Below are 14,527 nucleotides of genomic sequence, written 5' to 3'. Positions count from 1 at the left end.
CTTTTTCTTTCTTTCTTTCTTTTCTTCAAATGATCCGTCTTTAGATTTTTTGGTCGCCTTTCCTTGCCGCTGATTGGCTGAAAGTGCTGCACAGACCCCGTGTGTGATTGGATGACGCATCTGTCAATAATGCACGTACAGTACACGTCATACGTCAGCTCCAGAGGAAAGAAATATGGCCGCTGTGTTGAGAGGGTATCGCTGCTTAGTGAGAAGGTGTAATCATGTTGACTTTGCGTTTGGTAAGCAGCAAAAACTGATGCTTTGCGTGAACTATATGTGTGACGCTGTTTAGCACAAAAGCTGAACGGTGTCTTTCGATACTTTTCATTAATGCAACATATTTATCTGTCCTTTAAATGTCAGTAGAGGAGTTTGAGTTCATTTGGCTGCTGCTGCTTTCGCTTCATGTTGCTTAATATCAAACTATTTGTGTATTCGAGTGCGGCTTGTGTCCTCTGAAGTGCGTTAGAACAACTAATCTATTGTTTAATGTCTTGTCTTTTCTCATTTTTTGTTGTTGTTTTTGAAAAAAAAAAAAAAATCTATTTATATATTTAATGTTTGTGATCAGTGACAGCCCTCTGCCAAAGCAGGGACATAAAGTCATTTGTTTACTTATATTTAGGATATTTCACCTAATACTCATTTTTAAAAAAAAGATTAATTGACCTTTTATCAACCTGATTCTGGATGATATTAACGTATGTAAATAAGTTCTGATTGGATTTTGTCCAATGTGATGAAATTATACATACAGATACATATAGGCTGTTGACCTTCAACAGCATGTACAGGCAGAAAGGTTGAAAATTAAACATTCATATATATATATATATATATATATATATATATATATATATATATATATAAATTAAAATTAGTTATGTTTTACTTTAAAGATAATCTAGCCATGTATGACCTTGTCAAATGTGTAATTAATTGAGTTTATGCATTAGTTAGTTAGTTATTGTTTACATTACACTGTAATTCACTTTATTGTAGATTCACTCATTTCAGCCTAGTGCCTCTTTTGATTATACTGACCACTTCTGATCAGGAACATACACAACTGGAACTTGAACTTAACAAAAGAACGGAAACATAATTTGTAATGTTTCTATTCCTCACATTCATTCAGAAAAACTGAAGGCTAATTTATCACAAGGTATATCTAAATGCTGATGCTGCAAACACTGCAAGTTTACAGATCTACACATGGTTACATTAGCATGGTTATAATCAACCTAGGTTACAGTAGAAAACAAAAAACATGTATTTATTCATACAGCCCCATGAAGAACTGTGTCAATTGCTCGTCTAACAACCTGAAGCATTCCTGCAGGTCTGTAATGCTTTAAGCAGGTGATGCAATGCTTAACAACCTTAAGCCATCTTGCCAATGACTTGGGTAGAGGTCGACCGATATATCGACTTCTTTCAATATCGGCTGATTTCTTTTTTTTTTTTTTTAATTTAGCACTTTAGAGTAGCCATTAAAGGAAAAAAGAAAGAACATAAAAACATCAATTTGGATGTATGAATAATATACAACAACAACAAAAAGTAATAATAGCATGTGCATGGAGTCGTACAAATAAAAAGCTGATGTATTAGGATAAGGATATAATATAATAGTGCCTGATCAAATATCCTTATCCTTGAAAAGATAATGATTGTTGTTTTACTTGGTTGTGTACGGGTATATTTAAAGTTCAATAAATGTTAAGAGTTCTATTTGTGTATTTACTTTAATTTGTAATATATACATTGATATCACATGAGTGTTTCAGTTGTCTTTCATAATCATGCTTTAAAAAAAGAGTATATATATATATATATATATATATCGGCTGATTTTTTATTTATTTATTTTTTTAAATCGGTATCTGAATCGGCTTTTGAAAATTCCATATCGGTCGACCTCTAGACTTGGGATATTTAGTGTTTTTCTCTTTTTACTGATTCACACAATTATGACCGTGAATGCTTAATGGTTTTGCCTTCTACAAATGAAAAAAGGCACATTTTGACAGTATTAGAAAGTGTTATAATTTTTTAGATTTACCCCAGATTTTAAGATCTGTGAGATGTGTTTTTGTTTGTAGTTTCCACACGGTCTATGGCCTCAAAGACACAGGTGGGATTCATCGGTCTTGGAAATATGGGAAACCCAATGGCAAAGAACCTCCTAAAGCATGGATACCCAATCATAGCTACAGATGTGTTTCCCGAGTCCTGCAAGGAAGTGCAAGAACTGGGGGCACAAGTAAGGCACCACAGTGAGCATGTGATTAGTCCTGACTGTTGTCACCTTACCTTGTTTGTTTGTTTTGTCAGATTGTAGATAATCCTGCAGAAGTAGCAGACAAAGCAGACCGTATCATCACCATGCTCCCCTCCACTCCCAACGTTATAGATGTGTACACTGGACCTAATGGCATTCTCAAGTAGGCACCGTTCTGAATAGACACAGTGTTGCCATGCCAATGAAGCGGTGCCCATTCATCACTGGTGCTTTTCCTCAACAGAAAAGTGAAAAAAGGCTCCCTGCTCATTGACTCGAGTACCATTGATCCCTCTGTTTCAAAGGAAGTTGCGGCAGCTTCTGAGAAAATGGGAGCAGTGTTTATGGATGCACCTGTATCAGGAGGTAAGGTTGATCTTCTTCAGTCTTTTACATTTGAGCTAAGGGTTTTGGAATCTTTTCTTTCCAATTCTACGTGACGTAAATAAAGAAGTATGTTCAGCCTGTCCATTTGTTGTCTGTGCATCCATCCTGTATATATCAAAGCTAGTGGTAGCTCAGTGTGCAGTACTCACTGCTGCTAAAAAATAAATAAATAAGGGGAACACTTAAAGGTAGGGTAGGTAATATCCTCCAGATACACTTTTTAAGTTTTTAGTTGAACTTGTTTTTATGTCCTAATAGAAATTAAGATCTTATGTGCTCTGAAAAAGGAATGAAGAAAATCTGTCATCTGTAGCAGCTCTAAACCTGTAAAAACTTCAACCAATGAAAAAAGATGGTTCGTTTTTTATTAACCAACCACATCTCCCTATATTAACATATATAATGATAAAGTTTAGCATTTACTTACTGCTAAATAAGACATGAGACGACATACAGTAGTTTCTACACAATACAAGCGATGAGCTTAGGTCTGCTTCTGGAGCACCGGCGCTCGTGCATGTGAGTGAGGGGCGTGGCTTTAGAGGGAGCACAGAGGGGAGGGGGCGGGTAAAAGTGCATGACTCGGAGGATGCTACTTTCAAAATCATTCTTAGTTTTTGAAAACTACCTACCCTGCCTTTAAACAACACATTCTAGATCTCATTGAAGGAAATGTTCCAGTTGAAAATCTTCATTCATTACAGTGTAATGATTGGAGAACATAAGAATGTGTAATGGAAACTAAAATCATTATCACATGGAGGCCTGGATTCAGAATTGATGTAAATCAAAGTGGAAAAATCAGATCATGGGTAGATCAAACTTCTGTGGAAATTCCTCAAGACAAGTCAGAATGAGGCTCAGTAGTGTGCGTGTGGTTCCACGTGCACTCCCTATAATGCCTGGGCATGTTCCTAATGAGACAACAGATGTTCCACTGAGGTATCTCCTCCCAGACCTAAATCAAAGCATTGCTCGCCTCCTGGACAGTCTGTGGTGTTGGTTGATGAAACGAGACATTATGTCCCAGATGTGCTTCTTTGGATTCAAGTCTGGGGATCCACCCTAATGGGGTCTTTTTCTGACAGTTTGAGCAAAAACATGTACATTAGTAGCCTGCTGGAGGTTCTCCTGCTGCTCCTTGCACAAAGGAGAAGGTAGCGGATCTGCTGCTGTGTGGTTAGGGCTGGGACAATATGCTTTCGTCGCGATTTGATTTTATTCACAATACTTGGGTACGATTTACGATTTGAATAATATTGTGATTCTGATTTATGGAGCATTGCGATGGTATTGATTTATTTTCCTTATTCAAAAACAAAAGTTGAATCGTACGCTTCAAAAATCAATATTAGCCAAGTCATCATCAGTCAGTCAAATCAAAATGAATTCAGCCTCAGGTAATCCTAATATCTCATAATCACAACAAACACTCTTAGGAAGGATCACATGTTACCAATAAGTGTATTACCTGATAATAAAAATGACTCCAATGATGATGACAAACTATATCTTTATTACCTAGTTATATTGTTGCAGACCTAAACGTTGCTCACGTACGTTGTAGTTTAAACCACATTGGCTGATTTACCCAGAGGCAAAATAACCAATAGTACCTTAGCTTTAAACTCCACATTACTGCAGTACCAGTAGCAGGAGTAGAGTAATAAACAGAGATTGGTTGAGTCCCACTGCATGCTTAGAGTTTCTTCTCTTGGCTGGTCCTCCATTCGACACTTAACGATGTTAGTTTTCTGCTAGCACATTAGCAAAGTCTGTGGGTGTTCATTAACACTGAAATCTTTAAGTTGGTCCTTCAAACTGCCTCCAACCATCACCATTTAGGCTCCTAAAGAGTCCTGTCCACACCACACTACGCTAAATGAAAAGTCCAAGTTTCACTGCAGCAGAGCACCTGTGGGCTTCTATTCAAAGTTCATTAAATGAATTCAATATAATGCTGGAGGCAGAACTAAAGATTTTTAATGGCCCATTAGTTATTCTTTGTGGTTGAAAATCTCTGTGGATGAGTTAAGAATTGAGAGAGTTCTGTTAATAATACCAATGGCTGATCAAACTGATCCCAGGAGAAAGCCGGACTTGGCAGAGTGCTTAAATGTTAGTCTTAACCTGCTTAGTTTGTGTTTTGTGACGCACGGAGCATTTCTGTATGAAGTGATACATTTTTATGTATGAAAAGTTATTTACTACTAAATATCCTTATACTGTTTAATTTACATCAGATCTCGTCTATTTACTGTTTTGTTTTTTGTTTTTTTACTAGGTTTTTATTTTTAAATACATAAAGTTGATGAAACTCCACCAAGCTGCAAATCTCCTCTTTGCCAGATATTAGCAGTTATCTGGATCAGTGATCCTCATCATGGTATATGATCATTCACCCTTTAAAAGCTTGGAAAAACAATATATCCCCATTAATAACCATACAGTAGGTCCAAATGTGAGGCCACCCACATTTTTTTTTGGAAAAATCATGATGAAACTAACCCGATAAGGGTGTGAGATCTGTCGATATTAAACCGTGAAGGATTGAAACATGACAACGCTCTGCCAAATCACGGAGATTGTAGAACCATCTGTAGTTCACATTCAATCCCTCGCCTTGCCTCGTCTGTGGCCCATACACACACAGCACATCCAAAGGTTGTTTTTCTCTGCCAAATTATACAATTTGCTAGTTGAAGATCATATAAGCAGTACAGACACAACGAAGAATCAATCGGAGCAAAACTACTCCCGATTTTCTTAAAGGGACCACGTCCTGACTGTGGTTAAAAAATACTTTCCCCAACTCAGAGCTGCCCTAAAATAAGCAACACACATTTCAGCCTTAATGAAGGGAAAAAGTCAGAAGTGGAACAAATTGTTGATATTGTGCTGCTAGTCATTAATAAAAAGGTCTTTGTGGTGTTTTTATCTATTGACTTTGACCCGTTATTGTTTTTATTGTAAAAATGTATTGAAAAAAATAAATAAATCAAGATTAAATTGCCTATCACCATTTTGAGTAAAAATATATGAATATTGGTCCATATCACCCAGGACTAATGTAAAGCAAAGCAGTAAAGTTTTGTCTTGTAAAGGATATGATTGTCTGAACTGTGTGAAATGAGGCGTTCAAACACTGCTTGAAGTAGGATTTTATTAATATGAGTGTTACCTCAAAAACCAATGGAAATCACTAGACGGATATGCTTATTTGTTATGTAGCAAGTGTTGCTAATGCTAATGCTACACCACTTTAGTTAAACTAAAATGACTGTGTGACTAAAAAAAACAAGTCAGTCTTTTTGTTTGATGTTAATTGTAGTTGAACCAGTTTGATTAATTGCTTACATACATTTTTAAGAATGTTTGAAAAGTACCCTGACTTAAATGAGCTTTTATCCTCTTTTTCCATTTAGGGCGATTATTTTAAGTAGGTGAATTGGTTTGTTTACTACTAAATAACTTGAAAATAGTCTAAATCGTGATAAAATTGTGATCATGATTTTACAAAGAAAGAAATGTCATGTTATTTTTTTTCCCCATATCACACACCCCTATATGAGTCACATTTCTTAAAGATTGGTGAATAGAGATGGAAACAGAGATATGAAATTATTTCCAAAATGTAATGAAATCTTCCATGGCATAAAGTCTATCTTTAGAGTAACTAAACCCCCAAACCACGATATAAGTCCGATATAAGCCAGAAAACGAATATCGGATTTCATTTGACTGCATCTAAAATCACCGATATATTTTAGATTATATTTATTCAATTGTAGAATACTCTAGATATTATGTTGAAGGTTAAAAAGTCATAAAAGTATGTATGATTCGTGCTGATATCGGCCAATACTAAAGGCTGCATTATCGGTATTGTATCGGAAGTGAAAAAGTTGTATCGGGACATCCCTACTGAAAACAAATGTATTTGAGTATAAAGTAGTGTTGTTGATTGACCATTACATCCAACTGTCATCCAACAATGTAAGAGTGACTGCCCTCTATGGGTTGAATCCCAGCGTTTACAATCGAACTTTGCTTTTGGCTGAAAATGGAGGTTTTTAGCGAATGGGTGGCTTCTTATGTCACGGTTAGCCCCGCCCCTCCTATAGAAACTAGCACCTGCCGACAATTTGTGGTGAGTAGGTTGGGTTGAGAGAATTGTGGAAAGAGGTATAGAGAGTATTGAGTAGGTAGTTAGCGTAGCATAGATTTCTTTTTTCTACTATAAAGCCCCGCCCATAATTCAGGCATTTTTTCCACCTTAGAAAACCCCAAAACCTGGGGTTTAGTTACTCCTTAAGTACATTTGAATTAATCGTGCAGACAAGCAATTAAATAGACACGGGTGAACTTGTGAGATGGAAGGAAAGTAAAGGCTCGGCCTCATTAGGTCGAGTATCTCTCACTCAGAAACCGTGGTTTGAACTTGTCCATGTTGTTTTCAGGAGCCACATTCTTCAACTTAAACTTGGTTCACTGAATAGTCTGGCTCTAAAGATTAGGCATGATTTATACAGTTCCACCCTGTGAGCGTACACTTGGATTAAAGTAGTTCTGATAGTTGCCTTAAACTTTTCTCTGTGTGTGGCAGATTAAGGAGTTTAAACCAAACAGAGTGTCAATCTTCAATTCTCCATCTCAGTCCCAGGCCTTTAGCTTCTTTAAGGAGTATGAACATCTCAAGCTGTCAGACGGAAAGGAACAAGAGTGCGGTTAAAGATTGAACATGAAAGCACACATGGAGAAGAGGACATAATTAAGTCAGCATGTGTCCTAAAGAAGTTATCTGGATGATGAAACAGAAACACCAAGACTGGCTAAAAGCAATGTGTTCGATTACTTTCCTTCAGGCATCAGTTCACGGGAAGAAACATTGTTAGTTTAGGGCAGAGGTAGGGAACATTCATCGCAGCAGGGCCACAAAAATGTGTTTGTTTGATCGGGGGCCGGGCGACCACATGATCAACATTCATGTCAGCATTTAGAATAATGAGCGATCTGAGCCCTAATAAAAGAAAGAACAGAGTTTTTATCGTCATTTTGTGTGTTTTTTTCTCTCATACTGTGTATGTTTGTTGTTGTCTTGCTCGATGTGAGGCATTTTGTGCATTTCTGTAGTCATTTTGTGTATTTTCCTGTAAAATGTATGTTTTTTGGATTCATTTTTTGTGTATTTCTTGTCATTTTGCTTGTTTGCTAGTTCTCTGGGTTTGCGGAGTCATGTTTTGTGTTTTTCTTACCTTTTGATGTACTTCTGTTGTAATTTGGTGTATTGCTGTTGTCATTTTGTTGGTTTTTGTAGTAGTTTTGTGTGTTTTTGGAGTATTTTCTGTTTTTCTCTTGTCTTTTGCTATATATTCCTGCCATGTTGTAATTCTTGGTGTATGTATTCTTGTCCTTGTTTTGTGTATTTTTCTGTCATTTTGTGCATTTACTAAAATTAGACCGAAGGCTGAATGTGGCCCCCCGGGCCGCCAGTTGCCTATGTCTGGTTTAGGGTATGATTGTAAAATCAGAGCGATAGTAATGAAGAAAATCATTTTCATGCAAGAAGGAGAATTAGATCATTCAGAAATGTGAAATGTCATGTGTAACATGACGAGATAAAGATTTGTAATATGTTTTAATCATATTTTGTCAGTTCGGTTATTACTAATTTAAGACAAAGACGGTTAATATTCGTCCCACTCTGATGAAACATGAGGACTCGTGTGCCAGCTTGCTGTTTATTTGTTAACATGAAGTTTTTCTTGAAAGGTGTGTTTTCCTGCAGCTTCGGTAAATGAACTCAGGAGTTTTCTTTAAACACTGTGGATTCCCTTTGGGTATCCGTACAAACCACTGTGCTCTCAAAACATTGACTCTGCCTGTTTGTGTGTGGATTCTAGTCAAGGTTGTTTAAAGAACACACTTTTTTTGTGCATCATGTTTTCACTTGTGTTGAATCCTAGAATGCCGTTTGAAAAAAGTTACATTGAGAATGTTCAAAATCTCTGAAGTCTTAGTCCATTTTTAACCTGAAGTCCATTTGGTTTATTGCTGCTCTTCAGGATTACTTTTGAATCCATTACTCATGCTTGTCTTACTTACTTCAGCTGTGTTAACCTTCAACTTGGTCTCTCTGGGCTCCCTTTTAATTCAAAATGCTGCAGGCAGACCGCTCAGGAGGATTAGGGAGGGGAAACGCATTACACCCATCCCGGCCCTTCTCTGGTGACTTCCTTTAAACTTTAAGAATAATTATGAGACTCTTATTTAATTTTCTTGGCACCCATGTGGCCTGCACCTGGTCATTGGCTATTGCAAAGTGTTTAACCCCTTACCAACCTGAATGCTGGATGGTCAGCTACCATTGATTATGGAGAAAAGTGCATAAATAGTTCATGCAGAACCAGTAGATGGATCCATTTCTTGTCACAGTTGTTGTTTAAATATCTCTGGGGTTTTTTTTTTTTGACACAAGGATTATTTTTCTTTTGACTTCTGTGAAATCTACAGTTATTTGGATCATTCCTCTCTTTTGTTTTGTTTTTGTTGAATATTGAATACGAACAGATTCATGAGGTTTTATTATTGTTTTAATTGTAATGTGTCCTTAGGTGGCCTGAAAGGCACTTTGAAATAAAATGTATTATTATTATTATTATTATTATTATTATTATTATTATTATTATTATTATTATTAATATTTTTTTTGCCACATACAACAATTTTTATACTTTATAATACTGTGCGTGTGTGGTTGCGTGTGTATAATAATGGTATTGTGCTAATAGAGGGTCGGGGGAGGAGACAATAACAAGTTAAAAATAATCAAATATGTGAAGGAAAGGAACGATATAGATAATTTATATATATATATATATATATGCAAAATAGATATAATAAAATTGAGAGACGGGAGGGAAAACTAAAAATATATATATATATTAGTTGTTCTTGAAGCCCATTGACTTAAATGTATCTAATCGGTTTCAAAAAAAATATTGATCAGTCGATGTTAATTCATTTTCCTTTGAATCACCCGATATCGATTCATCTATATCTAAAATTGATCGGTACTGGTGGCTAAAGTTGGCTAAATGTTTTAATGGTAAACATAAATATGTTTAATTCTGCTCAAAGTTTAAGATCTCTGAGAGTTTCTTCCACATTTAAGTAAATTTAGTAAAATGACTGAAATATCCATAATTGAATCACATATCAAATCGGGCCCTATAGTGAATTAAGTCGACGTGGTAAACCTGAATTGATATCCAGCTAGTAATTGGATTAATAATATATTCTTTTAAACATTTTTGTGCATTTTCTAATGCTTTGTAATGCAGTTTGAACAACCGAGACAGAATTTAATATGTAGGTGGGATGGGGGGGATAAAAACCTGGTTAACTGTATAACTGTATTCCTCCTTCTTCCAGGTGTTGGTGCTGCCAGTTCGGCTAAACTAACTTTCATGGTCGGAGGAGCAGAGGCGGAATTTACTGCGGCCAAAGAGCTGCTGAGCTGCATGGGAGCTAACGTGGTCTACTGTGGTCAAGTTGGAACAGGACAGGTTTGTGTAGTGGATTTATAATACATTTATGGCCTTGGCTGCTAAAATTAAAGGAGCTTACTGGAGTTGTGCTTTTTGTCAAAGCTCTAAAATACATTTGTATTGGAACGGCAGGAATTGATTGTAATAAAGTTGGCGTTTAAACCATCAAATACCGACAGTATGTGTTGCTCTCTGTGGACAGGCGGCTAAAATCTGCAACAACATGCTTTTAGCCATTGGAATGATCGGGACCTCGGAGACCATGAACTTGGGAATCAGGTATAAATGTTTTTTTTAGAAGTAGAATAGTAGAGATGATGATAAAACATGAGCCACACGTGGCTGAATCCACTTTCTGAAACACGGCATATGTTTATGTTTTTTACTCTTCTCACAGACTTGGTCTTGATCCCAAACTTTTGGCCAAAATCCTGAACATGAGCTCAGGACGCTGTTGGTCGAGTGACACTTACAACCCTGTGCCAGGCGTCGTGGAGGGAGTTCCCTCAGGGAATAACTACCAGGGAGGCTTTGGGACTCAGTTGATGGCTAAGGTCAGTTTGTACACTTTGCAATCACAAGTAGGAGTTAATCCTCTCAGAATGTTGAAGCATTAACTTTATTTGGCTTAAATAGAGTAGGGAAATTTATTCACTTGCATAAATTAGATTTTTATGAGAAAGACACACCTCATTTCTTATATAATGTGTATTTGCTGTGAATAACGTCACAAAAAAAAAGTTTATACCATTTAGTATTGTTTCTTGAGCTGTTTAGCCGCCCTACTTTAGAAAGGCACCATGCCCGTATTATTCCAACAGAATGAAAAGCTCTTTGGTGTGCGGACGACTTGTGGTTTTTGGTTTCAAAATTAAATTTTCAGCTCTGTGGGTTTTTCCCCAATGTGTGTTTGTCTGTTTCAGGACTTGGGTCTCGCACAAAACACAGCCACCAACACAAAAACCCCTGTCCCGCTCGGCTCCTTGGCCCATCAGATCTACAGAATGATGTGTGCGCGCGGTTACGCCAGTAAAGATTTCTCCTCAGTGTTCCAGTTCCTGCGTGAGGAGGAGGGCTAATGACGCTCGTCTCCACCCCATCCACATGCCTTACACTACATATAGTGTAGTAAGACCAAGCTTCTGGGCTGTTATAGATATGAAATTCACAGAGGCCTGACTGTGATGAGATGACAGATGAGATGTCCCCTCCTGTCAGAAATCATGTGTGTGGTTTGATTTAGCTTTTTAAAAACATTAAAACACTCCTGTCTGTTTCAGAAAATATGGCACAAATGGTTGGTAAAGTCCTTACCATTTGTCCACAGCTGCAAATGTCATTTGCTTTCCACATGTTTATCATTTCTTTGATCCTTTTTCATGTTGCTGCTGCATGATCTTGTCCGAGGGTTCTTGGGTTTATTTTATTTTATTTTTTTTTCTCTACGAAGAAATTGTTTTGTGTGTTATATCAAAAATATTGAATAAAAAAAAATGTTGGTTTTATGTCAACCTGGAATTACTAAAAATAAATAACCTTTGTCTTCATGGCATATTTACACATTGAATGCGATTATACGAACTTAACACTGATATCTCAGAGGTTTATTTTTGCAAATGGAAAATGCTGAGAAAATAACTGATTTAAAATAAAAGGTTTTGAGAAAAAATGGAACTAATGCAAGGACGCACAAGTTCTTCTGATGTGATAATCACAAATATTACTCCTTTGACCAGGAGCTTCATGCACCATCAGACTGGGTGGTTGGTTATTATAACCACCATCTGAAATCGTCAGGAAAAATATGACCTTGATTAATATTTGCTGATTTCTATTCATGTGTAAAAACAAAGCTGTCGTCGACTGCTGCTGCACAGCCCGCCTCATTAATTTGGGGGTTCAGTCTCACCCCAGAGCAGGAGGAGGGCGGCATGTTTCTGATGTAAGGGGCTGGGAGGGCTACAGGTCATACGATCACAAGACAAAGCCATAAAAAGTCCATTAAGCACTATAGGCTCAGAGATGTGTTGTGATGTGCCTGAAAGGTGCTGCAAACAGACGCTGCACAGTTTAGTTCATCCTGCTTCAACTTTCAGCCTTTTTAACCAGATCTGCATCCACTCAACGGCCAATACATTTCATTTTTATTCCACAGCAAAAGATCTGTAGTATGTTTCTGGGCTTTAGCAACATTAGAATAAATAAAGGAAAAAACAATACAATCCATTATGTTGAGAATCTAGTGTGCAATGGGGTTTATAAAGATAATGTATGAAAACAAAAAGGATTTTAAACATATGTATAGATGTATTTGGATTTATTTATCTATCTAAAACATTAAAAAAAAAATGTATAAAACAATCATTTCTCACAAAAAAAAAAAAAAAACAACCCCAGCTTTAAACGTTTTAAAATGTCAAACTGCCGTAAACAGACGCCATTGCGGCTGATTATCACTTAAAATAAAGTCTGTCGTGATTTTAATTTTAAAATATTAAAATTACTTGTGTGTGGTTTAAAACGGCAAGCAGTACGACTGTTGAAAAAATATATATGTAAAAGACGCCCTCATCAAAAAACAACAATAGTTTCGTCTGAAACTGCTCAAAATTGTCTAAACTTGGAATAAATGTCCTATTAAATGATTTTACTATTAGAACGTCGGGCGGAAATATTTCACATCCTCTTTTTGTTCCATTTCACCAACAGGGTTTGGTTAGAAATTAGAATAATACCTTTATAATTATTTATTGACACAATGTTTGAAATTGACTCGCAATGGAGGCTTCAGGATTTCTCAAAGAGTCAATAAGTGCACAATATTAAGGAAAGCCCTCTAAATGATGTTAACTATAGCCTACTATTAAAACTATCAGCCAATAATTCAAAAATTTGCAACAATTATGATTGACTTAACCGTTAGTAATAACCCGGTGGCATTACGTCATCCACTTTGCGTGTACGACTCTTGAAACAGAATAGATAAATATATATACATTAATTCTATTTATAAAGGGATGTAATTATTTAATGTTCGAGTACATGATATTCTACTTATAATTTATGTTCGTTAAATTAAAATAGCAGTAATCAGTCTGACATGTCTACTAATTTTAGCAATTTCAGCAAAGTATAAATATATGATGTATTTTATTTTACGTGAAGATTTAAAATGCTCTTATTTAGTCCCCATAAGTTGGTGAAAACCTAAAAGTGCAAGGTTCTCCACTTCAAACATAAAATGAACGTTTTAACCTAATTAACATATTGACTTAAGTTAAATAAAATGGCCTTAGACCAACTATATTAACCATTATGGGGCTCAACACATATGTAGGCCATTTGGTGCATGTTTAGAAATTTGAAATCAGACCTAAAAAAAAAAAAAAAAAAAAAATGTAGTGATATATAGTTAATAACATTTATGCAACAGAAATAAAAATGCTCTAAGTCATTTTTCATTAAAAATGACTCAGACCATTATTTTTCAAAGGGTGACCTTCGTGCAGCAGAAACCAATGAGATGAGGACAGTGGTGAGAATGTCTGTAGAATTGGCTCTCCATCCATCCATCCATCCATCCATCCATCCATCCATCCATCCATCCATCCATCCATCCATCCATCCATCCAGCCAACGTGTGAACAGGATGCTTCACATGAACTCTGTGGTTCACTGTTTGCTGCTCGGCCAACAAACCATCGTGTGTGTGTGTGTGTGTGTGTGTGTGTGTGTGTGTGTGTGTGTGTGTGTGTGTGTGTGTGGGTGTGTGGGTGTGTGTGTGTGTGTGTGTGTGCGTGTGTGTGTGCGTGCGTGCGTGCGTGCGTGCTTGCGTTCTGGCTACAGTGTAAAATAAAAAGCAGACTGGAACTGGTCTATAATGATAGTGCCATAAAATAACAGTATTATTTTTTCCCCCCACTTTCAAATGCACTGAGCTGTTCTACAAGCTGAACTTGGACCATAAAGATTTACGGCCTTTAAAGGTGAGAAAACTGTTAAAAAATAAAAAAAATAAAAAGGTGCTTAAATTTAGTTAGTTAATATGTGGACTCTATTTGAATCGATGACGGAAAACGATGGTGAAATATTAAAGTCATTAAAATTATTTCATATTTGCCCAGGCTAAATAGTGAAGCGAATTAAATATATTTTTTCTGCCAAACGTGATACGATAATGCCTAAATTGTGTGTTTTTATGCGCAAATCTGTTTGTCAAGGAAGGGATAAAAGGTAAAAGCTAATGAAAATAAATAAAATAAATGCTTGAATGAAATATATTCACTATGTGTTTGCTTTTTGG

At 36.3% G+C, this 14,527-nt stretch overlaps 1 protein-coding gene across 1 annotated transcript; it reads left to right on the top strand.

Moving 5' to 3' along the window:
• Positions 1–134: 134 nt before the first annotated feature.
• Positions 135–11,729, top strand: hibadhb (3-hydroxyisobutyrate dehydrogenase b). Its single transcript, XM_028470978.1, has 8 exons — positions 135–242; positions 2,109–2,269; positions 2,341–2,450; positions 2,532–2,653; positions 10,109–10,242; positions 10,427–10,503; positions 10,622–10,778; positions 11,148–11,729. Exons 1-8 carry the CDS (start codon positions 176–178, stop codon positions 11,301–11,303), a joined length of 984 nt encoding a protein of 327 aa, XP_028326779.1. The 5' UTR covers positions 135–175; the 3' UTR covers positions 11,304–11,729.
• The last annotated feature ends 2,798 nt before the right edge of the window (positions 11,730–14,527 follow it).

This window comes from Gouania willdenowi, chromosome 16, assembly GCF_900634775.1.
Source record: "Gouania willdenowi chromosome 16, fGouWil2.1, whole genome shotgun sequence".
Classification (NCBI taxonomy): Eukaryota; Metazoa; Chordata; class Actinopteri; order Blenniiformes; family Gobiesocidae; genus Gouania; species Gouania willdenowi.
The sequence above is the reverse complement of the archived record's forward strand: the minus strand, read 5'-3'. Positions and strand labels throughout refer to the sequence as shown.